The sequence below is a fragment of the Primulina eburnea genome, chromosome 11 (assembly GCF_022965805.1).
Source record: "Primulina eburnea isolate SZY01 chromosome 11, ASM2296580v1, whole genome shotgun sequence".
Taxonomy (NCBI): domain Eukaryota; kingdom Viridiplantae; phylum Streptophyta; class Magnoliopsida; order Lamiales; family Gesneriaceae; genus Primulina; species Primulina eburnea.
The window spans coordinates 1,968,305-1,995,268 of NC_133111.1; the positions used below are offsets into that span (position 1 = coordinate 1,968,305).

Consider the following 26,964-nt stretch of genomic DNA (forward strand, 5'->3'; position numbering starts at 1 on the left):
AATATTATACAAGCTTTCGTAGTCACATGTAGGGGTGGGAAAAAATATCGAAATACCGAAATACCGAAAAATCGTGCCGAAAAAAATATCGAACTTACCGAAAAAATCGGTATACCGAAAATTTCGGTACGGTATCATACCGTACCGAAATTTTCGGTATCGGTATCGGTATGAAATAATTTTTTTTTCGGTATTTCGGTATATACCGAAATACCGAAAATAATTTTTTATTATTATTATTTTTTAAATTTAAGTTCGGTATACCAAAAAAATGTGGGTATACCGAAAATATTTTCGGTATACCGACATTTTTTCGGTATACCGACAAAATTTTCGGTGTCGGTACGGTACCGGTATGAGTTTTTTTCATACCGAAAATTCGGTATACCGCATGTGCGGTATACCGAATTTTCGGTATCGATATCGGTATGAAAAAATTTCATACCGGTATTTTCGGTACGGTATACGGTACCGTAGTTCGGTATGGTATACCGTACCGTACCCACCCCTAGTCACATGGACATTTGTTGGTCTACTTGTCTAAATCGTCAATCAAAATTCTCATCCGTCAAATATCTTATCAACCAAATATTCACAAAAACTTATATCATGCAAGATAGTCTTACATATCAATTTTTTGAGACATATATTCTATTTAAATGATCAATGAATAAATATTATTTATACGCCAAAAGTATTACTTTTTATTATAAATATGAGCAAGATTGACCCGTCTCACAAATAAAGATTCGTGAAACCGTCTTACAAGAGACATACTTCTAAATATTTATGAGACTCCTTTTTATCAATCTTCATTTAATTTTTTATTTAATAAAAATATTTATACTTTTTAAGTTTATTTTTAGTTAACTTAATTTTATTTTAACTTTTTAATTAATATTGATGTATATATTTTAATATTTATTTAGTATAATTAACTTAATATTAAATTGAAATGATCAATAAGAGATACTTAAAAAACCAAAAAAAAAAAAGATTTAGGGTTGTGAAAAAAGAAAAAAAGGAAAAAAACAAAAGATGGGAGTAGACCAACTTTAAAAGGTGGGATTACCCTTTCCGTGCTTATCTGCAGAAAAGATATCTTAGTTTTCAGGCCCTTCGGCTTTGCTTTACCCCGGTTCATTCGTACACTGGCCCATCACTGCTTCACACCACCCCGGCGAATGCGCCACGCCGACGCCTTCGGTTGGGCGTGGAAGCCACGCGCCACCTCCGCACTTGGCATAGCATACACCCCTAGGGGTTCGATCCACCCCCTAGTTGCCTCAATCACACAGAAAGTTACATTATAAAGGCCGCTACAAGCTACCACGGTTATCTTTACCTCTCACAAGCTATCGTCTTTTCTGGTCTTTCCTCTTGCTGGGTCCCTGGGGTTTTTCTCCCGGTTGGGAACCTGCGCAAGCCTTATTTTGAACTGCATCTCTCTCTTTATACTGTTTCTTTAATACCGAGAACCAGGTAATAAACTAGGGCTCTTGTTATTCCCAACTGTAGCGTTTCTCATGGCTCTACATGTTGGCGAAGGGAATTTCTGGCTGCCGTCGGAGTTTCTGACCGACGATGAGCTCTTAATGGGTTTCAAAACTGATAGAAGATTAAATGATTTTCGTGACGGATATGTCCACTCGTTTGGTTTTAGCTCGGAACTAAGTTCACCTTCTGAATCAGTCTTCGGCTCAGCAGAGACTGCGAGCGATGACGATGACTATCTCACAGGGTTGGCCCATAAACTTGCTTACGCTACTCTTGGAGACTCAAGCCTCTCTGCTGAAAACACCATGGTGGGATTGAGTACTTCGTATCTGTATTTTTTTTTGTAAACTGTGTTCGATTTTGATTTTTTTATCTTTTGTTTTTGGAAGGGTTGGAAGTTGTTTGGTTCACCTCAATCGACTCTCTGCAGTAACGTGACTGGCTGCGAGTGCATGCCCGGGCAGAGCTGCGTTTCGCGTGTTTCTGTTCCACCGGATGGCGCAAATGCTGCTGCATGGCATGCGTTGTTGGCGTGTGTAGAGAGGCGTGCGAGGATGAGATTAATCGAAGAAAACGCTACCTTTTGTTCTGGAAAACCGACCTTTGCTCGTTCAAGAAAACCTGATACTACTGACCTGAGTCAGGGTTCTGGGTTTTACCCGAATCAATCCCATGTTCCCTATCAACAATTGCAAGCAGCAAAAGTAAGAGATTTCCCCTTTCATGAAACAGCCTTTTAACTTGAAGTCGTAATTTTATTTACTGTTTTGTATTGTTTTTCGCGGGCAATAGTTTCAGCAGTTGAAACAGCAGCTACAAGCGGGTAGTTACTGGGAGCAAGAGAAAATAGCTCGCCAACAGATGGTTCGGAATGTGAAGAAGAATGAAGGTTCAGGAAATCAGAGCGTGTCCATGGAGTCTTGGCCGGATATACAGCTTTGTCAACCTCGAAGGCAGCGTAGTTCTGACATGAAGGCAGTTTTTCTTGGAAAAACCGAAACCAAAAGTAAAAGAACTGGAACTGGTGTTTTCTTGCCCAAAAACTTGGGAGCCACCCCGGTCGAAACTCGCAAGAAAACAGGTCTTTATCGTTTCCACCAAACATACCCGCCAATAAATTCCAGAGTCGTCGTACCTGTGCACAATATTTGCTGAAGTATTAAATTTTTGGGGGCCGAAATTTTGGGTGGCAATTAGTTCTTGGATTAGGCAAAATCCTTCCATCTGTTGGTTATACGTTTAAATATCTCGTATCGCCCGTCTTCCGGTCATTTATCAGTTGTTTCTCGATTTCTATTAAAATATTCTCGTTCTTATTTAACTTCGAAATTTTTAATTTGTAGGATGCCCTGTTTTACTTCCAGACAGAGTGGTGCAAGCGTTGAACTTAAATCTAAAATCCATGGATCTACAGAGCCTTACTATAAGAAGTGGTAATGTGAAATGACCCTTCATTAACTTTTGAGCAAAAAAGGTTTTTCAGCGCGTGAAATCTTCAACTTACACTGAATCTGAGTATTTTTATCAGATTTCTTGGAAACAAATGCAGCTTTTAAGCATGGAAATAGAGTTTCCACGGCTGAACAGAGGAGAACTCTGCGACCAGTACCACCAGCAAGGATGGATCAAGAGCCCAAGCTCCCTCGAGATTGGACCTACTAACCAACCGTAACCCACCAAATATTTTACCATTTTGAATATCCTTTTACGGAATTTGAAACTTCATTAGAAGGTGTGATACATGAAGTATAACTTTGATTAGCGACAAGTAGATGATTCGAAAAGAATAGCCATTTTAGCCTTTAGGTGATGATGGTTTTTTGGAAGGGTAAATAAGATTTCCAGTTGCGGTTAAAATCTTCTACTACTTTGTTCTGAATTTACGTTACTTTTCCTGTCTCCGTCCAGTAATGCGGTGTGTTCGTTTATATAACTTTTATTAATTGTTGTTTATTATCGCCGAGTCCCAAGGAAGGGCAAGTGATGATTATTATTGTATTTTGTTGCAATATTACCTGCAAGTTTTATATTTCGTATAAATTCTTTCTCGTCTACATCTTTAAATACATATGGCAGTATGAAACAGTTTCATAATTAAATAAACGAAAATGAATAATAATATGTTTAAAATTAAAAGAAATAATTTTTCATGAATATGATGTAGATTTTTCTTATAAAATTAACTTGTACTGAATTATATTTAAAAAAAATTAACATTATTAATATATATATATATATATATATATATATATATTATTATTATCAATACGAAAATGATGTTGACATTGTTATGGACGCATACCCATGGTTAGTGATTGGGCATCCGCTTCCTTTACCTTTACGGAGTAGAATCAGCTTCCTTTAGAGTTTAGAGGGAGATGATCAACATAGTGCGTGCGTTCCAAATCAATTGAGCTTAGCGGCCGACCAAGCTGAGCAACCAGCTGGGAAGAGGAAAGGTCAACGACGAAGTTACTAGCTATTAGTTGGAAGTGATTGATGTCTAGAAGTAGTGCGGGTCGTAATGAAAATGAGAAAAAGATCGATTCTAAAAAGTGTAAATCTTTTTATGTCGATCTTGAGATTATTTTAGGATGATTCTTGATTGGAGCAAATTGCACAAAAGATTGGTTAGGTACATGACGCGTCAAATGCAAGAAAAATGATTTTGAATCTCTGAAGAATATTCCAGGATTCAGTTTGGATGAAAGAGTTGATGTAACAAAGATATTGGTGAACAATACAAATGAATTGGAGCTTTTCTTTATCTTGCATGATGAGGCACGAGTTATACTTTTGAAGAAACTATTGAGTTGATTTCATATTTTGAAAAAACTATTATCGCATATTTCAGGTTTTTAGTTTAATTTTATTTTAATTTTTGAAGAAACCATATATTAAAATTTTATTTAGCTTGCATAATGATGTACGATATTGTTCTTAATATTTTATCTTGGTAAAGAATAGAAGATTACTATAATTGTACACATTATAGTTCATTAATCCACAAGTAAGTACAAATAGATTAAAGCTTAACATAAATAATATCAAATGTTACGATTATTAACAATTGTTCTTTTGGGTAAAGTTACTGTTAACATTTTATATTATAAATAGAAGTTAAAATAGTGGTCCTTCGAGTGTAATGAAAGAACCTTGCTTCCTCTCTTTTATTCTTCATTACTTCTCTTTTCGAAAAAGATGTGAATTAATGGAAATCGCTAACTTTTGGATATTGCTCATAATTAAAGACAGAGACATCATTACAATTATTTTTAATTGTGAGATATATTTAGATTATTCATAAAAAAATATTAATTTTATTTTAAAAATTTTATTTTTTAATTGCAAATATTATTAAAATTGACTCAAAAGCACACATATATTTTACTAATTTTTTAATAATTTTTTATTAGTCTTCGTTCATGGTTCGATATTCTGGTGATGATAATTTTCCATCTGGCCAAGTGGTTTTCGATTTTTCTAAAGTGATGTATATTTACGTCAAACCCTATATTTTAAAAGGAAAAAAAGTAGGACTGTGAAGGTTGCTCAACGACCATAGGAAATTATTAACTATTCTTTAAGGTGGTTATGCCAATAAAATTGAAATTTTAAAACTGTCATAATTTTCCATCATTTATGGTTTGATCAACTCATTATTTTTTTTCATTTGAATTAAATTATTTAGTTTTTATTTTATTTTATGATCTTTGACTTATTGTTGTTCAACCAATTATAATCAATCAATAAAATTTAAGATAAATTTAGATATATAATATGTTGCTTAAATCACTTTTAAACAAACAGTTTTGACGTTTGAATAATGTGAAAAATACAAAAAACAAAAAAATTAAAAATTCTAAAAAAAAGTGTATATATATATATATTTTTGTAAATAAAAAATCTATTTTTTTAATAAAAAAATGCTTTTAGGCCATGTCTTTATTATCCAACCAAACGCATTCTTAACCATCAAATAACGAATTACGACTAACTACTAATAAAATGCACATAAATCAACTTAGATATGTCGTTTCTATGTAGCGATCGGGCACACTCATTAGGTGTACACAAAATTTATACCAATTTAAAGAATTTTATTCATTTTAAAATAATTTCGATAATTCTTTTTTTATGCTCTTTAATGTTATCATATAGTCATCATATATTTTCTTTTAATTACCAATTTAAAGAATTTTATTCATTTAAAATAATTTCGATAATTCTTTTTTTATGCTCTTTAATGTTATCATATAGTCATCATATATTTTCTTTTAATTTAATTTAATAATAATTGTCAGGCAATTGATTTTCAAAGTGTGGAGGCTGGAGCTACCCTTTGTTAGGCTGGGGTCGAATTTGAAAATATCATAGAAATCTCATTTCATTTTTTAAAATTACATAATGTATTTATTTTGCTGAAAATATATAATCCCTCCTTTTGTTATGAGTTTTAATTTTTTTTTTAAATGAGAATTCGTAGTTGGTACTCACGAGTTCGTACTAGATAAACCATCGGACTGAATATAATAGCTTATGAACTAAGTCAACTAAGTAAACCATACTAATTAAGTTAAAATTTCCTCTTGATTTATTTCGGGTTTTCAGGATTAGAGTGTGTTTGATTATGTGTTAAAACATATCTGAAAGTTGACTAAAAAACACATAATAAACCCTCAAAAATAATATTTTTTGTAGATATTTTATGACCAACATGAACCTAATTATACCCATAATAAACTCTAGTTCTCAAGTAAAAAAAGAAAAAGAAAATAAGAAATCTTTCTTTCAGATTCTTTCTAATAGATTTTTATTATCGGAATATTTCTTATAGATATATTTAAGATCCAAAATGGAATTTATTTATTGAATCAAATCAGGCTATCCAAACACGGTGTTAGAGAGCAGTCACCGTTGCCTGGAGCGTACCTCCCAACGTCTTTCACTTAATTCATCGATTGGCATTATCTTACACCACTTAGATTATTGCCTTGGGTTGTTCGCCATTATATGTGCTCTAGTTTCACCCTAGACGGCTTCTGCATATACTCGTGATTTGGCTATTAAACTGGAGTTCCGGAGCAAGTTGCTAGTTCTTGGAATTCCAGGAGAAAATGGCTGTTGCTGATGAATCAGAGCAAGAATTTAAACCCCAGAAGAAAAAGATAGATTCTGAAGATGACAAAAGGCTCGCCCTACCCTTTTCCTTTTCTCTCAATTTTTTCATTTTCGTAAGTTCCTCGGGTTCTAACGCCTGAGTTATGTTGTGTAGGAAGAAGAAAATTACGCCTGGAAGTTTGATGAAAGCTTTGATAAGGCCTGGAAGCGGGGAAAGACATCCTACCGATGGTGATCAGGTTTGGTTTGTGCCATTCTTTGTCTTTGATGCTGGTATTTGATAGTAAACGACAAATTTCTGAGATAGTATCTGTTAGTTTTACCTAATGATATTGGGAATTTGGGATTTCGACAAGTTCCCAGTATCAAAGTTCTTGGGGAATCGATTTCTTGAGGTATATAAGAAAGAGATCTCGTAAATAATTACGGCCTTGTTCTATATTTTGCAGGTTATATATCATTGCACAGTTCGGACTTTAGATGGGGTAGGTTGTCGAGTCAACACGTGCAGAGATCGGAGGCGAGTTCATGCTACTGCATTTTTTTCCCTTTATCTATCAATTTCTGTTGCTTTAGTAAATTTGTATGGTGCTTCAAATTTCAAACTGTAGACCTATATGGAATGAAATCACCTCGTAGTCACGTGTATTGTATTTCAGGCAATGGTACACCAAAGAGGCAGGTGTTGGGTAAAAGTAAGATGATACTGGGATTGTTAGAAGGGATTCCAACAATGTTGCATGGTGAAGTTGCGATGGTATGCTCTGAAGCTTTTTCTTGTCAATGAAATTAATAGTGAGTGTGCTGCCTGGTAACGAGACTTATGTTGGTGTTTATACCGTGCAATCGTGCATCGCCATGTTTGAGATGAATGAGCTCACTCTTGCGTATTTGTGGTTTTGGATACCCTCACGTTCTTTTTGTCTTTTTACACTTGTCCATATTGATAAAGACACCTCTCTCATTTACAGTAGTTACAAATTTAAATAATGTGAATCGAAAAGAAATTCATATAATTTGGGGGGTTTGCAAGATTAAAAAGACAATTGACGACGTCCATGATAATCTAATAGTTTTCAGCCTGACTTGTCGATAGGTTTTTTAGGTGCTTTTACTAAAAATCCTTTTTTCACTTTTTAAATAACATGTTTTCTATGTAATTTTGTCTTGGTGAAATCGTTTTTCTTAGCATCTTACTGTTGTTTTGCTGATGTTCACAGGTTTGTACTAGTTCTTCTGTCTTTTGAAAGCTGTTTTATCTTCCACCTCTTATTTTCTGTAATAATAAACACAATGGCCATAAAAAGTTATAAGTATTTATTAGGTCGTTGGATGAAACAGAGAGCGGCTCTCAAATTAAAGGAATCCTATGCATTGGGTTATGGTCATTTGTACTCTTATAAATCGTGATATGTGTATGTCCTATTTCATTTTGACATTATTTAATCTCTGATGTCAGTTCAAGGTTAAACCTGAGCTGCATTATGGCGAGGAGGATTGTCCAGTTTCAGCTGCTGATGGCTTTCCAATGGATGCTGATCTTCATTTTGAGATTGAGCTGATTGATTTCTGTAAAGTCAAGGCAAGACTTAATAATTTCCTCTCCAGTATTGGCTAAATTTCGTTCTAAGGTTTATGAAGTGTGATATCTTACAATGTGTTCATGTTAATAAATTTTTGTATTGTAGCACTCTTTCTTTTCAACTCTATGTAACCTGTTAAGTTTATCCTCTCAGGCGTCTGATCCCAATGTTGCTTCTTATGATTTTCCGAAACACAATGTTTGGCCATTTTTTTTTGAAAATTTGAAAGTTCTATCTTATATTTATTGTATATTATTTCGTGCCTTCATTTTTTTCAGGTTATCACCGAAGATTTAGGTGTCTTAAAGAAGGTATTTTTTTTTTACTTTATAATGCATGTTCCTTTGATTAACTGAATTGAATGTGCTATGGTATGGTGTTTACTTTCATCTAACGTGTGGCGAAATACTAAATTATTTTTTGTTACTTTATTCTTTCTTTAAGACCTAAATGCAATATGAAACACTTATAACTCTGCACCTGAGCAGTTTCAATTTGATTTCTCATTTCTTCTACAAGAAAATACCGACCGCATAAATAAAGGATACTACCCTAATTTGTAAGATGTAATGGATGCTCTTTTGTCAAGTTAGTGCTTTGTAAGATTATGGCATTCGATATACAAACGGTTGTTCTGGATATGAATTGAAACATAAATTTGATTTATTGCATTTCTTTCAATAGGTAATAGAGGAAGGACAAGGTTGGGAACAACCTAGAGAGCCCTATGAAGTTAAAGCTTGGTATGGAATTTCTCTTCCTCTTTCTTTCTCTTTCTCGTTTGCATTCATTTTGTATTCCCATGGAGAATATGGTGGAGGGTTCTAGTTAATGTTCTTTATGAAGGCTACAATGCACTTTTATCTTTGTTTTTACACTTCACATGATTAAACTTATGGGACATAATAATAGGATTTCAGCGAAGTCGGGAGATGGAAACTTGATTTATAGTCATACTGAAGGACAACCATTTTTCTTTACATATGGAAAATCCGAGGTACATTCCCTATGCTGTACTTCTAAATGATTCCATTTGCTGTAGATTTTGACAGTACTTGTACTTCTGGTATCCTTTCTCTGTATTCTGTCTTTCGTGAAATCTGACTGGTAATACCTTAAATTTTTCTATGGCTTTGATCTCGGTGAATTCTATTTTTGATACTCCCAAGTTTCCCAAGTTTCTAGGAAAGTTTTGGTATATTATGATGTTATGTTTGAATTTTGAGATAAGAATATGAATTCAAAATTCAAACTGTCATGTTCATTGTTGTTTCTTAGCTAGGTCACAAAAGGTCTTGAGATGGGAATTGGAACAATGTCAAGGGGCGAAAAGGCAGTAATATATGTCAATAAGCAGTATATCACTCAAGGCCCTCTGATTCCCTTGGTAGAAGGTATTGCAGAAGTCCACTTTGAGGTGGAGCTGGTACACTTTGTGCAGGTAAACACATGAAACTTTATGAAATTGTAGTTATCTTCCGTTCATTCATTAATGTGGGAAGAGAGATTATTGATTCGAGATTAGCATGATACCGCAAAAATTTCAATGAACAATTTGTTTGTGTCGATGAATATTGAGATCGTTACATTTCAAAGATTTAGCACATTTCCCCATTTAATTTTGTTATTAACTTTGGAAAGTTCATAGATCCCTTATAGTTTTAAGTTACTTTGAGATGATTGAGTTTGGATTTATAGGTGCGGGATGTGCTTGGTGATGGACGCTTAATAAAACGCCGGATTCGTGATGGAAGAGGTGCTGCTTCAAAATTTTCTGAAATTCTAGAACTAGAATGGTCCAAGTGCTTGTTTCTGTGATTCCATTAGGGACTTTTAGTTACTGCAGAAAAGTGCACACAAAGACGTCATCCCTAAAGCTTTTTTCACGCAATTTTAGCCCTTAAAGCTCATGCTAACAATTAAAATATTCCAGCGCGCTGTGCCTTTGGGGTTGTTTGATTCATCTATTTGTTCCATTTATTCTCTTTGCTTCTATCCTCTGTGTGTGTTTTGGGAGCCATTTAGATTGATTCTTGATTTCTCTATAATTAATTGGAATCTACTTTCCATTTTTATTGATCAGGTGAATTTCCTATGGATTGTCCACTTCAAGACAGTCTGCTACATGTTCACTACAAAGGAATGCTTCTAAATGAGGAAAAAACTGTTTTCTATGATACAAGAGTTCATAATGATGGCCATCCTTTGGAATTCAGATCAGGAGAAGGGCTTGTAAGCCACTTTTAAGATCTAGTATCATAACTTGGCCTATGTGTATATTAATGCCTCTTCTCGTTCTTTCCAAATTATTTTTTTCGTTGTCATAAAGAGAGGCCAAATATGCTGTCTAAAGCCCTTGATTGCTTCTTTCTTATGGTCTTTTTAATTATTCGGGTGACTCATGGCGGGCTTTGAATGCTAGGTACCAGAAGGGTTTGAAATGTGCACCCGACTAATGTTACCTGGAGAGATGGCGCTAGTGACATGCCCCCCTGATTATGCTTATGACAAGTTTCATAGGTTAACTCTTAGCATCACAGTACCGACTTTTTTATATAATAATATGTTTGGAAATAGTGACTAAAACATAGCAGGTTTATTTTCAACTTCTCATATTAGTTTTTTCTTTTTATTTTGTAAACTAACCTGGGTTTTTTTAATCTCTTTTCCTTTTTACATTAACAGGCCAGATAAAGTACCTGAGGGATCCTATGTTCAATGGGAGATTGAGCTTCTTGATTATGAGAAGCTGAAGGTGTGGAAATTTAACTCCATAGAAAGAAAGTTATGAAGTGAACTAGGATTCTATGCCAATGTGACTAATATTGAATCAAACAGTATAAAATTTTGAATGGTTTTTATTTATTTACATGTGTGATTTAAGTATAAATTGGTTGATATGAATACAATGGCATACACTGGTAAAAAATGTCATAGATTTTTATGATAGAAGCACATAGTGCATTCAAGTGTCAGCAAATGTCATGCCTTGAACCCGGCTTGCCACAGCGTGGTTGCATTGTGACTTGTCTAGCAACTACTCTATACCTGTTTTGATTTACAAAAATATTAATACAAGTTGTTATAAGAGTTATTATAACCTCTTGTAAATCATTTCAGATATCCATTTAACAAGATAAGATAAGAATAATACAATCACCTTTTCTTTGGAACATGACGTTATCGTCTTCGTTCACTCGTCGATCCACAAATACTAAGAATGTAAAGGTAGGTGGCTCTTACAAGTTCAAGAGATGACTTCTTCTGTGCACATAGCTTTTTGCCAGCAATTATCTCCTCTGTGCTGCAATCGATCAGAATCTCTTATACAATTCCGTCATGTCATGAGCCTAGATTTGCCTGAACATGACTGTGCATGTGTTCCTCTACCAACTTTTGCGTCTTCACCATCGCTGGGACAGAAGCATTTTAGTAACGAGGGATCACGATGACCTCATGAAGTTACACATAGAAAAATTGTAACTACAAATTCTTAGAATTTACTTGGAGAATTAATTGAACTAAAAGTATATCTCTTGATTGAGGAATAACCTGTCTGGCTCATTATGCTGTCATTTTACGCTTTTGGCTGAAGTTGCCTCCTATTATACCTTGTATTTAATTAAATCTTTGCTGCAGGACTGGACTGGTATGAACTTTAGACAAATAATGGACGAAGTTGAGAAGATTAAAAGCACGGTAAATATTTCTGGTTACGTCTTTCATAAGTCTTCAGGTTTTTTATCTTACAAAGAAAGAATGGGAGAAAGTCTTCCGTGTATAGCTATGAGCATTTCACTTACACCTTGAGTAAAATTTATCCTTCAAGTAATTTATCAATTCAGGAACCCTAGTTTATAAAGGTATCCTTTAGGAAAGCTGTTGTTTTATTTTTTTTAAAAAGACTGTTCGGCTAATATTTGGACAGAACTGAAGCACTAAGCATACAAGCAACTGTCTAGCATTTTCTAATTGACAAAGCTTATTATGTCTACACACTTTATAGCAAACAGTTAGATTCACTAAACTGTTCAAGCAGAAGTTTCATGTAAAATGAGTTTGAGAACTAGTCAGTCATAGCATACAAATTTCTGGTGAATTTATAGCCTTTGAGATAGTGCATTTGTTAATTGAGTGCCTCCATGGTATATTCCCTAGTTAAGTACATGCTCGGATGAATGGTTTCTGCCTTTGTCATTTACTGCATCCATGTTCCTTTGATATTGTGCTTTAAGACATAAACCTTACTTATTGAATTTTTTAATTTTATTTTGGAATAAAATGGTTTTATATTGGTGCTTTCTTACAGCTGAAATATAGTATTGATTGGCCTCTGATATTTCCAGGGTAACAGGCTATTCAAAGAAGGCAAATATGAACTTGCCAAGGCAAAATATGACCATGTATTTTTTCAATCTCTTAACTTCAGTTGATGAAATATGTTGAACATTATTGAAAAAATTCTTTTCTGCTATTTGTTCTATGCTGATTGTAATTTATGTTCGTCTTAATTGAGTTTCTTTTGGCACCACCAAAAATTTCCCATCTCCTCATCCAACTGATTACTTTGGTGGTTCGGGTGACGCAATATGAGCATGTTCTTTTTGTTACTTTCAGTTTTCATTACAATATTCAATTTAGCTGAGGTCAATTTGGCGTTTCCCACAGCTTGTAGCTTAAATTTTATCGTCCGTTCCACTTTGTAATGACCATTTGTAGTGTAGCATGTGCTGAACTCCTATCATTACTTGTCAGGACCCATTATTAGTATCTCAGTACTTCATCATTCGGAGTCTCTCATAATGCTATTCAGTTTAATTTTCGTATTGAGAGTGCCCTACTTTCTATCATCAGCAATTTTATTCTCTGTTTGCACTAAAGATATCAGAAATTTGATTTGGGCAAGATGTACTGTTTGTGAGAGTCCTTAGTCACACATATAACCCCCTGGTTATAACTCGTAACAAACATTTTATGAGTTTTTTTGTTTGGATATGCATATTTTATTTCTGTTTTCTTTATTCTTTTTCATGAAAATCACGCCATTACTGTTACAGGTGCTTCGGGAGTTTAATCACGTAAATCCTCAAGATGATGATGAGGGGAAAGAATTTTCTGAGACAAGAGTATGTTTTAGATTTCTGACTAATTATTCTGTATTCCGTTGTATTTTTAAAATTAAAATTTGTGAAGATTATCTCTAGTTTCGGGAAGTTAATTTGCTTATTTAGATGTATTGGTTCCTTGGTGATTGATTCTCTCATTTAATATTTCTTGAAGAATTTGTTGAATCTCAATGTGGCTGCATGCTATCTGAAAACGGGTGAATCCAGGAAGTCACTTGAAGCATGCAATAAGGTAATATTAAAGTCTTTATGCTTAAATTCCTTCAATTTATTTTGTGGGAAAAGATGTATGTTCTTATGCCGCATGCTAATAACTTATTCTAGATTGGCATTATTACAGCCATAATCCACATTGTCCAAAAGTTTAGATTCTCAAGAATAATGTGTTTCTAATTTATGTTTTTGTATTCATCATGCGCAACCATGTCATGTATTCCATTTTGAGCTTTGAGTTAGGTAGTTTTCACGTTGATTGCTTTACAATTGTTTTGGATGATTGGAAATATTTTTTCTCCATGCATGCAAATTAACTTTGTTTTCATATCTTTTCTAGTTTGCATTTTGTAGGGAATGAATACCCTTATCTTAGCTGTAGTGATGTTGCTGATCACGTATTGTTCTCTTTGTGAACTTTCTTCTTCAAGACTATTTCATCCATATGAGAGACCCTTTGAACATTAGCCACTTTAAAAACGGTTCCACCGATCTTGATCTTCATTTCAATCATGTTATACAGGTGTTGGATGCAAATCCTGTTCATGTCAAAGCTCTCTACCGCCGAGGAATGGCATACATGTCAGCTGGAGATTTTGAAGAAGCTAGAGCTGATTTTAATAAGGTAATGCTGCTGCATGTATTTTATTGGTCGAATTTCATATTTCAGTTGTGTAAGAAAGATGTTTCATTCTTAACTTACTCAAATTTTTACCCTCATTTTTGTTAACATTCTTTTTCTAAATTACATTTCACGACCCACCCTTCTAGATGACCACCATCGATAAATCATCAGAATCAACTGCAAAGGCGGCCCTTCTCAAACTTAACAAAGAGGAGCAGGTTGGCCACGAGAAAAACTTCTAATTCTGTGTGAGAGTGATCTAGTTTAACTAATTTCTATCCCTATTTGAGCAGGAGGTTCACATAAGGGCTCGTAGACAATTCAAGGGATTGTTTGACAAGAAACCTGGCTTGATTTCTGAGGCGGGTGACATTGATACACAACAAATTTCTTCTGAAATGCCTGAGATCGATAATCAGGATGTTTTAGATGGTGATAGCGAGCATCTTCTTCCGGTCCATGCTCCTCCACCCCGTGCGAACATGTGGTCCAGATTGTGGCCTACCAGCAGAAGGCTTTTTACAGCTCTTGGATTGGATCGATGCACCATATTGTGAGTTGGTTTCTTGATCTTTGTTCCTTTTATATGCATGCGCTCAGTTGACTGAACCTAGGAACAGCAGAATACCACTTTCATGGAAGTTTTCCCTCGTGGTTTCTACACATATATATATAGTTTTTTGTTGAGTGTAACCCATAATTTACTGACGAATCTTTTAGCAAGAATACGGTAGAGAAATCACCCACAAGCATTTCTTGTAGAGTATATCAACTATCAAGCGTCGATGCGTTAGAAGTTTGGAATAAAGGAGCAAAGCACAATAAAAACAAAAGCTTCCTAAAAAAATACAATAATAACAAAAGGTAAAGATGATTAAAGTGGGGATTTAGCCCTTTTATTAAATCATACGATATTCCTGTCGTATGGTCCACTTTGCTAGAGTAATTATGATCTTTTCTACAGAAAATTTCAAATATAAAATGCTGCCTCCAAAGAAATCCTCGGGGTTCTGGTATTTCCCTCCTGAATCTATTTCGCAATTTTTCTTTCCAAAAAATTCAAAATTTCCAAAATTAAGATTTTTATAAGCAGATATCTTTTTATTCCTTTATTTATGAGTAACATGTGTGAGCGCAACTTATTTTGCCTACAATTGATAGAAAAAAACGATAGGATTTAATATTAGTGAAAATAATTATCTGAATTGAAATTTCGATTTTATAGAAATATATTTTTAAATAAAATAAGTTGCTTTGCAAATATTAGTTTAAGATTTTCTGAAACATTAATAAAATATTGGTATATTTTCACACTTAATTACTTTATGTTAACTTAACAAAGACTAAATCAACTTGTTTTATACGTGACTTGCGATTTATTTGATTATTTTAAAAATATATAAGTCAATACAAAATTTTATGTTAAAATTTAATAAATGGTATTTTAGGGACAAGAACAATATATTTTCACGCTCCGGGTTTTTTGGCATTAAAATTATTACGTTGGGTTTTAGGACAAAATTGCTTGCATATAGCAATGATTCTAGAGTCTCTTGAAAATTATATATATTCTCTAATAATTTTTTTTAAAAATTATATATATTCTCGAATAAATATTGAAACCATCCACATCATAAACAATAATTAATATATAAATAAATATGGGATAAAAAAGAACGTGCATGTCCGATCAAATTATTCCAATAATTGGCGACCAAAAGTCCAAAAGCCACCTCCATTAAGTACAAATATTCTCTCATGCTTCTATGATGTTGAATTCGTTAAATCTTGTCGAGGTACTGGAATAATGACATTGTAATTTTGTTTTCTCGGCTGTAAATCAACTGTTAGCAATTAATGAATTGATGGCATTTGGCACTAGTCTTGTCTTTCTCCGTCGTCACAAGAAGTCATGTGATACAGTTTTATAAATTAATTTTATAAGACCGATCTTTTATTTATATTACTCATCAAAAATTCTAACTTTTTATACCAAAAATCCTACTTTTTATTGTAAATACGAGCAGTGTTGACTCACAACGAATAAAGATCCGTGAACATGTGAGTTCTTCGCATTTTACATACTCTTCTATGATCTGCTAGTCATTGTTATCATATCATAATAACATCTACGAGTTTTTCATGTTTTAATAAAAATTTATATCATATGTTGATGAACCAACATCTAAAATTTCACAATAAGAGTGTAAATCCATTTTGTGACAGCCCAGGTCCAAGTTTTTCGCCGGAGAGGATATATCATCAGTGACACCATTATTCTTGCAATTTACAGTTGGATTTTAGGATATTTCCGAAAATTACAAAAAAAAAAATGTCGCATTTATACTATATAATACAAAAATAACGATAAAAGTAAAGCTAGGTTGTGTGACATTATAGTTTTTCAAAATTAAATAAATTTTTTAGTAAAAAAGATTGGCCCTCAAGTGCAAAGACAGAAGGGAGCTTGACTGCAAGACCCACCCGTCGAGTAGGGACGAAAGTCGGCTTTAGTGATCCGACGGTGCCGAATGGAAGGGCCGTCGCTCAACTGAATAAAAGTTACTCTAGGGATAACAGGCTGATCTTCCCCAAGAGCTCACATCGACGAAAAGGTTTGGCACCTCGATGTCGGCTCTTCGCCAACTGTAGTATGTTCAATTTGAGTATATCATCTCAAAAAAAGAAGAAGTGGGTGTGAACGTGAACAAAGCATCCGCTGCTGCCCTAATACAAACAAAGAGATCCTATATCCAATTAGGCTCCCAATCACTATGGGCCCACTTGGACCCAAATAGAGCCCATGGCCCTTTAAAGCAGGAAAAAATAAACAAGGAAATCCTGAGTGATTTTGACCGCACATCTCTTGCAAGCTTTATTTTTTAACCGTCCGATTCGCCGTTTATTATTCTTTACTCTCTTGCTAGCTGCAGTTGCACATCTAATTCGCGGCAAAAAAAAAATATTTTGCTCTCTCGTGTGTGTGTGACTGTGAGATTTCTGTCCATGCAGATCGTAGAATACGGTGCGTGCAGTTCGTAGGAGATTTCTTGCTTCAGGGACTCTGCAATTCCTTTCTTTGCGTTCAGTGTAAGTTCGTTCGTTTGCTTATTCTGATTTGTTTTCCTCTTTTCGTTTTTTTTGCCCTTGTACTTCTTAGCTTGATGGACATGTTGCATATGGATGCGGGTCGGCATTTTCTTGCGGCACTTGTAAATTGGTGCTAGCACTTGATTTTCTGGGATTTATATTGGGTGTTTTCGCCTGTGATTCGGCTTTAGTTTGTTCGGATCTGTGTTTTTCGTGTACGTTTCTTGTGACCGCTGTTATATGATTTGGAAATTCCAGTAAAATACTTTAATGCTTGTTGGTAACCTTTTTTAGCTGACGATTTATGGATCTTGCCCGAGTAATTTATTCGATTGTTCGACTTATAATTTGGAATTCAACTTTAACAAAAATTTTGTTCTTTATGTTAACATTGTGTCGATTATCGGTGAACATAAATTTCGATCTGAAATACATAATGTGGAACTCGGAATCTGCAGCCTATAAAGAAAATTAAAAAATCTGTGAATTTCTACGTTCTTTCGGGTTTTGCTTTTTGTATGCTTGTGGAATACTTTGGGCTTTCTGATTTGCCTCTCTGGTCTTAACATCCAAGAGGCTATTGTGGCGTTTGATTTATTCATCTGGATACTTTTTTATTTGTTTGATAATACATCTGGATACTCTTTGTTTGCTAAGAAAAGTACATCTGCTCTCTAATTTTCTTGCTTTTCAGATTTGAATCACACGATTGAAAAATATGTCTTATACATGTCAATTTTACACTGCCATTGATGAATATTGTTTCTATTAAAAAAATCATGTAGGCACATAGCAAAAGGCTGGATAGCTTCGTATTACCCTGAGTATTCTACCGATTAGATTGGCGGGCTGGCTGGACATCATAGCAAAACCCACCTTGGGTGCAAGTTTAAACTGTATGGTTCCAACTTCCAATGTATTGACAACCAAAGCTTGAACGTTAGCATTCTTTTCCTTATGTTGCTGTTGTTACTACTGATTTTTATCACCTTTACATTCTATATTACTCCCACTTTCGTGATGCTTGCAGTTGATATATATTTATACATGTCCATTGTTATGATTCCACTGCCTACTTCACTTATTTGTTTCCATGTTTTGGTTGCAATGGATATAGCTGCCAGATCATTTGAATATCAGACTTCCAAAATTTGAGTGAATCTACATAAATCCCCCTGTGGAATTTTATATGAATGACCTCAGGATATCTATAACCTTGTATCTTAAAAATGTGAATAATTTCATGGATGATTTTTATTATAAATTGACTTTGTTTTTATTATCAGGTGCAGGAGGACATATTCCAACGGGCACTGATAAGATTACAAGTTTTTTTGTAGTTTCTGATGGGTCAGCTGTGAGCATATTAGTGATGATGTAATACAGTGCCATCTTCTGTATAACTTTGTCCTTAAAGGGTAGATAAAACTCGATTTTTTGGACAACTTAGAGCGAAGAAGTTAAATGAGAGAGAAAACTTCGAACGTGGCTAAAAACAAGATTCCATGTCCCAAAACAGGAAAAGGTTCATGGTTTCTGGACAAGCACAAAGTTGAGAGTCCTATTGTTCAGCCGTTACTCGTTCCAAATTGTGAATTTAGACAGAATGCAAGTACCGAGCATGCCCAGATTAGATCGTTGGAGAAAAACCGAAAGTTGCCCCATGGGAGTAAGGTGAGCATTGATGCTGAGCTAGTTAGACACATGTCAAATTTACCCGGTTTTCTCCAGAAAGAAGAGAAAGAAAAAAATGTTCAAGAAAAGGCTTTAAATTTTGGAGTTTTCGATTGGAAGCAATTGGAAAAATGGAAGTACAACGAAGGTGTGCCTTTAAAATGTCACCATAAAAAACCTTCATCTAGCAGTGGTTATGTTTGTATGGCAACTGGAGCTCCTAAAATGGGTTCCTATCTGAAAAAACAGAACTCCTCAAATGGTTTGAATCCCAGTGTAGTATCTATGGGAAAACATCCCATTCCATGTTCTCGTTTTAGTTCACCTCGTAAAAAACCTCCTACGGCACATATTTCATCCTCTAGTGCAACAAAAAAAGTGAGAAATGAAACTCACTGGAGAAAAGAAAATTTCTTTGAGTGTGGAAAAACTGAATTGTGTGATAAAGAATATCAGTTTACCCGAAGTGGCAGTATTGATAGGCATAAAAATTGTCACCAGAGAGTTGAGAACAACTGTAGAAGTTCTGAAACAACTGTGAACAACTGCCCTAGGAAGGATACAAAGAAAAAAAATGCACCAGAAAAGAAAGCTCTGTCCATAGAGCTGGAACACAAGTTGTCGCTCCCTAAAAATGATATGGTCAATGGTGGGGTTAAGAAGAGTACAACTAGCTTAATTGGAGTGGAATCTAGTCCTCAATATTTCCATGTAGAACCTCTGCCGCATAATGTGCTCTTAATGCCTAAACATCTTCAGATGAAGAGTTGCTCAGCGAGTTCTCAATTTACAGAAGGGAAGAGGTTCTCTGATTTATCTTCTCCTCAGGAGTTTGGAAGGCTCTCAGTTGAATTTCCAAGCTCCTGTTCCCTTCCTGTTGATGCGGATGTTCATGCTGAGTCTTCTATAGAGCCACATAACATGGTAACTTCTACGGCCAATGAAGTAGATATTTACAAAGTTGCATGCCCTGAGCTGAATCCTGTTGCCTCAGTATTATCTGAAGGTCGCTGCAAGAATACAAATGAAAAAACCACGAGGTCTACATTGTCAGTTAAAGTCCCAAAGAGATCCGAAGCTGAAATTGCGGAGCAGCCCACTATGAAAGGGAGACACCCATCCCCTACTCGTTGGTTTAGTTTTGGTTTTGGAAAGATGAACAGGAGTTCTAGTTTTAAGGAAGTGTCCACGGTTCCACAATTGAGTTCTACATATACTACTGCCAAATCTGGCCCAGTAACAGAGAGTTCTTCTGGTATGAACAAATTTGATCGAGACAAGGCAAATGCTAGTAACAGGGGTAGGTCAAGCCCTTTAAAGAGGTTGCTAGACCCATTGTTAAAGTACAAGGGATCTCAATCTACCAAGGTTGTTCAGCCAACTAATGGACCCTTATATTCCTTGACGTCTGGAACCCCGGAAACCATGGAACCGTATCAAGGTAGAGAGCCTGAGGGGGTAGCCGGTCAGGGTCTTCTGCAGCTCACGTTGAGGAATGGGCTTCCTTTCTTTAAACTTTTGGTTGAAAATAGCAGCAGCCACATGCTAGTAGCTGTTGTGAAGCATCTGCCATCAAATGAAAAAAACAGTCGCTGCATGATATATGCGTTCTACTCTGCTCATGAGACGAGGAAAAAGAACATGACCTGGACTCAGGGGTCGAAAAATAAAAGCTGTGGCCTTGACTACAAGATTGTAGGCCAGATGAAAATTTCAAGCTTTTATGTTCCAACATTTCATGCTAAGGATTCTAGTCACTGCGCCATTAGAGAATGTGTCTTGTACGGTGTTGATCGAGAGCAGGAGGACAAACAAGCACATGAACTTTTATCTGACATGGAGATTGCAGCTGTTGTTTTGAAAAGTTCGTGTCAAAATCTTAACGCTGGAAACTTAAATGATGACCAAAAACCATACCGAGAAAGGGGGCTTCCACAGTGTGTATTGGAACCTACATTTGATGTAGGAGAATATGAAAACTCTATCAGCGCAGCAGTAATCCTTCCTGGCGGTGTCCATGGTAACCCATGTAAAGGTGCACCTTCGTCATTAGTTAGCCGGTGGAGATCTGGTGGATCATGTGATTGTGGAGGGTGGGATGTTGGTTGCAAGATACGGGTTCTTACCAACATTGACAAAAATGGCATGATTAGTAAAGAAACGATGTCTACCTGTGCCATTGGTTGTGTTAATCTTTTTGTCCAGGTACTGTTTTTAATGGTTCATGTTGCTAGTAACCTCTTTTACTTCGAATCATTATCCATAATATTGGGATCTTTGCAATTACAGGGTGGTGCAAGAAAGAGCAAGCCTGTTCTTAACTTGGAATCATTTGACAATGGACTTTACTCACTTGGTTTGGATCCATCAATTCCCTTTCTAGAGGCATTTGCAACATGTGTAGCATTTATAACTAGTCAGAAATTTTCTGAAATTTTAGACAACAGTAGCCAGGAAAAAGTTCTAGAGGCCATTATTGGAACGAAACAGTTGAAAACTGCTACCATGTACCAAGGGCAAATTCCAGCAAAATATGTCTCATGTCCACCCCCTTCACCAGTCGGAAGGATTTGAATGCTGAAGCAAGCTATAGTTATCTAGATATATGTGTAACGAGCAACTGTCACCATGTCAATCTCTCATAGAGAGCATATATTTGCTGGAACTAACAAAAATCACGGGTACCAGTTCATGTTTTGATATTAACATAATAACACCTTGTAGGAAATCTAACACTGGAGAACTCGTACAAGTCTTTCCTCTTATCTTGAATCGTATTCTCTGTTTGTAAAGATTCCTGATTCCTTTTGTATGCTACTCGATGTATTTTAAAGATGTGCAACTCAATGTATTTATAGGACAAAACTAGTCTCTTTTGATAAAAACAACGTGGATGACCATCTTGTTAACCCGTCGCTAGGTCCGTACCCCGGCACACATGAGGCCCTTTACAATGATAGTTATGGATTTCTTGTGTTGTTGAGGATTAAACATGTTTTATCTGTAGTTTGACAGCATATTGTGTGCATTATGGTTACAATAAGATTCAGTGTTGTTTTTATAAGAACTATGCTTGTGCAGTGCGTATTTTACAAGAAGGGTTTTGGCCACCCAACATTCCGAAACTTGGATATAACGACCCTTGTTTTTTTAACTTCATTTCCTATTTTAAGATTGTCATATTTTGGGTCTATCTATTGACCCCGCTCATTGCAATATATATATATATATATATATATATATATATATATATATATGTATGTATTATTATGATCATCATTGAAATAATTATCATCAATTTATATACTATTTATAAATGTTAACCTGAAACTCAGGATATGTGGAGTGTGGACCATGTATTGATGGCAGGCAGGGGGGATTCTGATTGAGAAAATCCTGTCCCCCCAGAGTCCAGTGCATGAAAGGGTGTGGTGATGACAGCTGACATGTTTCATACTGCACCACACCAAAATTTTTCAATAATAATATTTACAAGAATAGTTCAGAGTTATTATTTGTTTTAAACAAAAACTCATTGGGTTCGACCCAATCTTTTTGTTTTATAACATATCATAAAACATGTCTACAAGATAGTTTTATGATTGATAGTTATGAAATGACTTGGTTCTTGATTTTGTGAACAACAGTCGTTGCCAACAGGGAGGACCAGATTGTGATAACAATGTGTCCGGTCAGGACAAGTCATGGCCTCTGAAACCATCACTAAATTTGTTATCAATTTCCTTCATGCATTGTCGCATTCAAAATGCCACCTTCTATGTGTCGCCAAAGAATAGAGACATAAATAGAATAGACATATTCCCTATTATGTATTCCCACTGCCAAATGATAATGTACATGAAATATTATCTATTTTTATTTTTTCATCAATCTACCTTTACTCATAAAATATAGACTATTTCAATATAAACAAAAAATTGAGTTAGGATGGCTTGTTTCAATTAGGTTTCACGTCCCAAATTCAGTATCAAATAGGCTACAAACCATGGAGAAACAATTTTTATCTTATTAAAGAGTAAGTTTTTTGTGGGTCGGTTTTACGAATTTTTATCTGTGAGACATGTCAACCTTACCGATATTCACAATAAAAAATATTACTCTAGTATAAAAAGTAATACTTTTTCATGGATGACCCAAATAAGAGATATGTCTCCAAAATACGATCCGTGAGATCGTTTTACACAAGTTTTTGCCCATATTAAAATACTAATTGAATAAGGTAAAATTAATTTTTTTTGAAATTTGTTTTTTCAATAATTTTCTTGCCTGAAAACACAAATATGTTATATATATATATCTATATATATATATATATATATATATATGAGAGAGGAGTGGGTATATGTAATGTTTCTTACTTACTTTTTCTAAAAATATAATATTTTTAATATATTGTTACTCTTCTTCCCCTTAGGCGGGGCCCGGCCCTCTGCTCTCAAGTTTCAACTGTCCCTCCGTGTTCTACTCCCGTTTAAATAGACGTTAGGCAGGAATCCTAAACTAACCCACTTTCGCACAGTTAAATGTGAAAAGAGAGGAAAGTTTGGAGAAATTTAGAGAGATAAAAAAGGAAAGAGAACAGCCCACACCCCCCGCTTGATTCAAGAGAGAGAGAGAGGTTGCCTTTTCTGGAGGTGAAAGATTTCTAATCTTAATCATCCTCTTTAATTTCGAATATTTTGGCGTCATTAAGATAATTGATTTGGAGACTGGGCTTTCAGTTTATCGGATCTTGGAGCCGGAATTCGTTGGTTTCTTGGTGGATTCTTGAAATAATTTATATCGTGAATTTCGAGGTGTGCTCTCTCTTCTGGCTACAAGGATGATGAATGTTGATTAGTATGGCAGTTTGGTTATTGTCTGTGAAATTCATAGGATGTCGTTTTACATTGGTCGCGAGGCTTCAAAGGTTCACCATTTCCCCACTTCCTCTACCTCTCTTTATGGCTTTCGTTTTCTCGTTTCAAGAAACTGCTTTTGTTTTTGTTTCTTTTTTGCTAGTAATGCTATTTTTGCGGGAGTACTTGTCTTGATGTGTTTTTGTTCTTTCTTGTCCAATTTATTTCCTGCGTTATTTCTGGGTGACGAGAAGTTCTGGAAAAGATTTTGTGCGGAGACGACCACAGAAATCAATCTTCTTGCAGAAAATTGGAAGTATATTTTAGGGGGTCTCATCTGTCAGGTTCGTCTCTACATTTATCTATACATTCATCGCTTGATCAATTTCTTCTTGCTTGCATATCTGGTGTTAATGCCAAAACAATTTCTGGGTCCAGTAATACATGGAATCTGAATAGTTTGAAAGGTTCAGGAACTTGGTTTCGTAAAATTGCTGGGAAAAATGAATGCCATCGAGACATTATCTAGTTTTTAGAATTTTTAGCGGGATGTAGCCTGGCGGCTGGCGCTAGGCATTCACTCTGCTTTTCCCTACCTTGGTGAGAAGCGTTATTTTTTAGTTTCTAGTTTTCCAAGTTTAATTATGTTCTGCTGTATTTTGATTGGTGGAGCTCATTTATCGGTAGACATTGCATCTTAATGGTAATGAATCTATGCTTTTCCAAGAACTTGTACTTCGAACTCCCGCATTACTTTTCATGGAATGGGGATAAATAAGTGGGAATGAATAAGTAGAAGGAACTTATTGCAGTTGGTGCTTCAAATGTTTCTATTTATTTTTTTTGGATCGATCACATTAGTTTCCAGCGTGTTCATTTTTTTATAGTTATTAATTTGTTTCAGATGAGCGTTGTAATTGTCTTGTTATATCTTGCTTATTTTCATTGAATTTCATGCAGCCTTATCTTGATTTAGGTCTCTAATATCTATATGATCTTTCAATAGTACATTCATGGATTGGCTGCTCGAGGAGTTCATTATTTCCATCGTCCAGGACCAATACTTCAGGACGTTGGTTTCTTCCTTCTTCCGGTTTGTTCGAATAATTTCTCGTTATTTCATTCGTTAAGGCACAAGTGAGCTGCCTGCTTACATCTGGAAAATTTTCTTAAGCTATAAACTTGAACTTGAGCTGTAGGAACTTGGGCAAGACAAAGCTTACATTAGTGAAACCGTATTTACCTTCATTTTTCTATCCTTTGTCCTGGTAAGCTTTCACTTTATTACTTTGTTCTCTTGAAATTATGGTCTACAGGATTGAAGATACTTTAATATTTATTGTGGCTATGCATGCAGTGGACTTTCCACCCATTTATTTTAAAGAGGAAGAAGATTTCCACGGTCTTGATATGGTGCAGGGTGTTAGCTTTTTTAGTTGTAAGTCTAAGTCGACCTGCCTTTTAAATTTGTTCTCCTGATACTTGGATTAATTTTAGGATTAATTCGGCTTTCTACTTACTGCAGGCTTGTCAAATTCTTCGAATCATTACTTTTTATTCTACCCAACTGCCTGGTCCAAACTATCACTGTCGTGAGGTAATATTGGTGGCGCGATGACCCTTCATTTGTAAGATTCTGGTATCCATGTTTTTCTAAGTGAGTTTTAATCGTGATATTGGAAAAGTTGTACTATATGATGCAGGGATCGAAGTTTGCCAGGCTGCCTCATCCTGACAACTTTTTAGAAGTTCTGTTAATAGGTGACAAATGGATAATATCTTCTTGATCTGCACTTCTACTTGCATTTTTTTTATTGTCCATTCCTAATCTTTATGGGTTTGCAGTTCCTCAGGGAATGCTTTATGGCTGTGGCGATTTGATATTTTCGTCTCACATGATATTCTCTCTCGTCTTTGTGCGAACATACCATAAGTATGGCACTCGGAGGTAATAATACCATGGGTTATCCATGTAATATAAATGTTAAGACACTCCACCTTTGTGATTCAGACACGTCACACGAGACCTAATTGCGACTCCATCCGTCCATAGTTCTTAAGTTGTGACGTATTTCTTGGAATCTTGTGCCAGATTAGTGAAGCAATTTGCATGGCTGACTGTTGTGGCTCAGAGTTTGTTGATAATTGCATCTCGTAAACACTACACAGTTGATATCGTCGTGGCATGGTAACCTCTAGTATTGTCTATATTGCTTTTACAGTTAGAGCTCGTGGATTTTAACAGTGGTCTGGTCGGATTTACGCACACTTGATTTCGTTGCAGGTATTCTGTGAATTTGGTTGTGTTCTTTCTCGACAAAAAATTGCCAGGTTTGATTTTATTTATATTTTTCTCCTTGTCGACTGCTGCATATTTGATTTTCGAGCTCGGTTCTTATTCAATTTGTGCAGAACTGCTCGATCGTTCTAATGGAGGAACATCATCGTTGCTTCCCTTAACCAAGGCTAAGGAAGAGACTCACAAACTTTTGAATGGAAATTTTGGAGATGCTGCTGACTGGGTATGTAACATTAACAACCCCTCCTTCTGGTATTTAGGTGTATTCATTTTTCTGTGTAATTTATCTCAAACTCAAGTTCATCCCATTCATTTGATCGAGTCATCAAAATTGCTTAATTTTTGTTTAGAAGCCAAGAACTCAGACCAACGGCAAGGTTATGGAGGGAGGACATGCGGAAACAGTTATTAACAGTGCATAGATAACCGAAAGACGAGTGTTTGGAACTGACGACTGGATTTCCAGCAATTCGTCATGACTGGTAAACTTTAACTGTAATTTAGAGGGTAGACTGTAGAGTCTGTTCAGTCATTTTGTATTGGGAAATTTCGTGTTTTCAGTCATTTTTCAAAAATTATTCTCAAGTTACTTCGTTCTTTTTCATCATCAATGCCATGAAAACTAATCAAACTTTTGTGGGTAATTTTGATTTTTGCCCAAAATGCATTTAGCTGTCTCATTCTTCACAGAAGGTATGCATTATATTTATTCTCCAATTTGGATGGTGCTGTTACATAGGCACGGCCACTCCATTTTTTTAAAGAGAACAAGAAATTTATTTGATCTTAAAATTATACGAAAAATTTTCATCATATAAAATAGAAGAGGAGCGGTTGATTGCTGTTTTTATCCTGACGATATTGAAATATGAAGAGA

At 35.2% G+C, this 26,964-nt stretch overlaps 4 protein-coding genes across 12 annotated transcripts; all 4 read left to right on the forward strand.

The window, feature by feature from the left end:
* Nucleotides 1-1,078: 1,078 nt before the first annotated feature.
* Nucleotides 1,079-3,406, forward strand: LOC140805221 (uncharacterized). Of its 2 annotated transcripts, none has more exons than XM_073161456.1 (5): nucleotides 1,079-1,805; nucleotides 1,887-2,192; nucleotides 2,290-2,578; nucleotides 2,841-2,930; nucleotides 3,026-3,406. In XM_073161456.1, exons 1-5 carry the CDS (start codon nucleotides 1,527-1,529, stop codon nucleotides 3,157-3,159), a joined length of 1,098 nt encoding a protein of 365 aa, XP_073017557.1. In that variant the 5' UTR covers nucleotides 1,079-1,526; the 3' UTR covers nucleotides 3,160-3,406. The 2 variants fall into 2 exon arrangements, with proteins under 2 accessions (XP_073017557.1, XP_073017556.1); XM_073161455.1 differs by having other exon boundaries at nucleotides 1,081-1,805; nucleotides 1,887-2,201; nucleotides 3,026-3,396.
* A 2,952-nt stretch (nucleotides 3,407-6,358) lies between these two features.
* On the forward strand, nucleotides 6,359-14,917 carry LOC140804368 (peptidyl-prolyl cis-trans isomerase PASTICCINO1-like). Its single transcript, XM_073160344.1, is given in 21 exon segments — nucleotides 6,359-6,688; nucleotides 6,773-6,857; nucleotides 7,068-7,106; nucleotides 7,108-7,138; nucleotides 7,278-7,375; nucleotides 8,078-8,200; nucleotides 8,480-8,512; nucleotides 8,886-8,944; nucleotides 9,114-9,198; nucleotides 9,484-9,642; nucleotides 9,900-9,957; nucleotides 10,285-10,433; nucleotides 10,624-10,721; nucleotides 10,887-10,956; nucleotides 11,841-11,900; nucleotides 12,548-12,604; nucleotides 13,259-13,327; nucleotides 13,482-13,559; nucleotides 14,064-14,165; nucleotides 14,312-14,383; nucleotides 14,459-14,917. Coding segments are annotated over 21 exon segments (1,863 nt in total). The 5' UTR covers nucleotides 6,359-6,614; the 3' UTR covers nucleotides 14,723-14,917.
* A 2,043-nt stretch (nucleotides 14,918-16,960) lies between these two features.
* On the forward strand, nucleotides 16,961-21,771 carry LOC140804589 (uncharacterized). Of its 6 annotated transcripts, none has more exons than XM_073160644.1 (4): nucleotides 16,961-17,255; nucleotides 18,041-18,194; nucleotides 18,542-21,134; nucleotides 21,219-21,771. In XM_073160644.1, the coding sequence occupies exons 3-4, from the start codon at nucleotides 18,720-18,722 to the stop codon at nucleotides 21,501-21,503; spliced, it is 2,700 nt and encodes an 899-aa protein (XP_073016745.1). In that variant the 5' UTR covers nucleotides 16,961-17,255; nucleotides 18,041-18,194; nucleotides 18,542-18,719; the 3' UTR covers nucleotides 21,504-21,771. The 6 variants fall into 6 exon arrangements, with proteins under 6 accessions (XP_073016745.1, XP_073016748.1, XP_073016751.1 ...); XM_073160647.1 differs by having other exon boundaries at nucleotides 18,041-18,151; XM_073160650.1 differs by lacking the exon at nucleotides 18,041-18,194 and having other exon boundaries at nucleotides 16,961-17,263; nucleotides 18,551-21,134.
* Nucleotides 21,772-23,412: 1,641 nt separating this feature from the next.
* LOC140804644 (phosphatidylinositol:ceramide inositolphosphotransferase 2-like) lies at nucleotides 23,413-26,724 on the forward strand. 3 transcript variants are annotated; one of them, XM_073160720.1, is made up of 13 exons: nucleotides 23,422-23,584; nucleotides 23,672-23,859; nucleotides 24,043-24,132; nucleotides 24,795-24,881; nucleotides 24,988-25,056; nucleotides 25,146-25,226; nucleotides 25,314-25,385; nucleotides 25,492-25,549; nucleotides 25,634-25,736; nucleotides 25,881-25,976; nucleotides 26,073-26,119; nucleotides 26,201-26,310; nucleotides 26,438-26,724. In XM_073160720.1, exons 2-13 carry the CDS (start codon nucleotides 23,827-23,829, stop codon nucleotides 26,507-26,509), a joined length of 918 nt encoding a protein of 305 aa, XP_073016821.1. In that variant the 5' UTR covers nucleotides 23,422-23,584; nucleotides 23,672-23,826; the 3' UTR covers nucleotides 26,510-26,724. The 3 variants fall into 3 exon arrangements, with proteins under 3 accessions (XP_073016822.1, XP_073016820.1, XP_073016821.1); XM_073160721.1 differs by having other exon boundaries at nucleotides 23,413-23,859; nucleotides 26,441-26,724; XM_073160719.1 differs by having other exon boundaries at nucleotides 23,421-23,859.
* Nucleotides 26,725-26,964: the final 240 nt, after the last annotated feature.

Excerpts from the sequence above, each read along its gene's own strand:
- LOC140804644 (XM_073160719.1), top strand. The coding sequence starts at position 23,827 with ATGTCGTTTTACATTGGTCGCGAGGCTTCAAAG. Across the intron at positions 23,860-24,042 it reads TTGGTCGCGAGGCTTCAAAG|TTCTGGAAAAGATTTTGTGC; the intron begins GTTCACCATTTC and ends GGTGACGAGAAG. Across the intron at positions 25,977-26,072 it reads GTTGATATCGTCGTGGCATG|GTATTCTGTGAATTTGGTTG; the intron begins GTAACCTCTAGT and ends ATTTCGTTGCAG.
- LOC140804589 (XM_073160650.1), top strand. The coding sequence starts at position 18,720 with ATGAGAGAGAAAACTTCGAACGTGGCTAAAAACAAGATTCCATGTCCC. Across the intron at positions 21,135-21,218 it reads GTGTTAATCTTTTTGTCCAG|GGTGGTGCAAGAAAGAGCAA; the intron begins GTACTGTTTTTA and ends TTGCAATTACAG.
- LOC140805221 (XM_073161455.1), top strand. The coding sequence starts at position 1,527 with ATGGCTCTACATGTTGGCGAAGGGAATTTCTGGCTGCCGTCGGAGTTT. Across the intron at positions 2,202-2,289 it reads AACAATTGCAAGCAGCAAAA|TTTCAGCAGTTGAAACAGCA; the intron begins GTAAGAGATTTC and ends CGCGGGCAATAG. Across the intron at positions 2,579-2,840 it reads CGAAACTCGCAAGAAAACAG|GATGCCCTGTTTTACTTCCA; the intron begins GTCTTTATCGTT and ends TTTAATTTGTAG.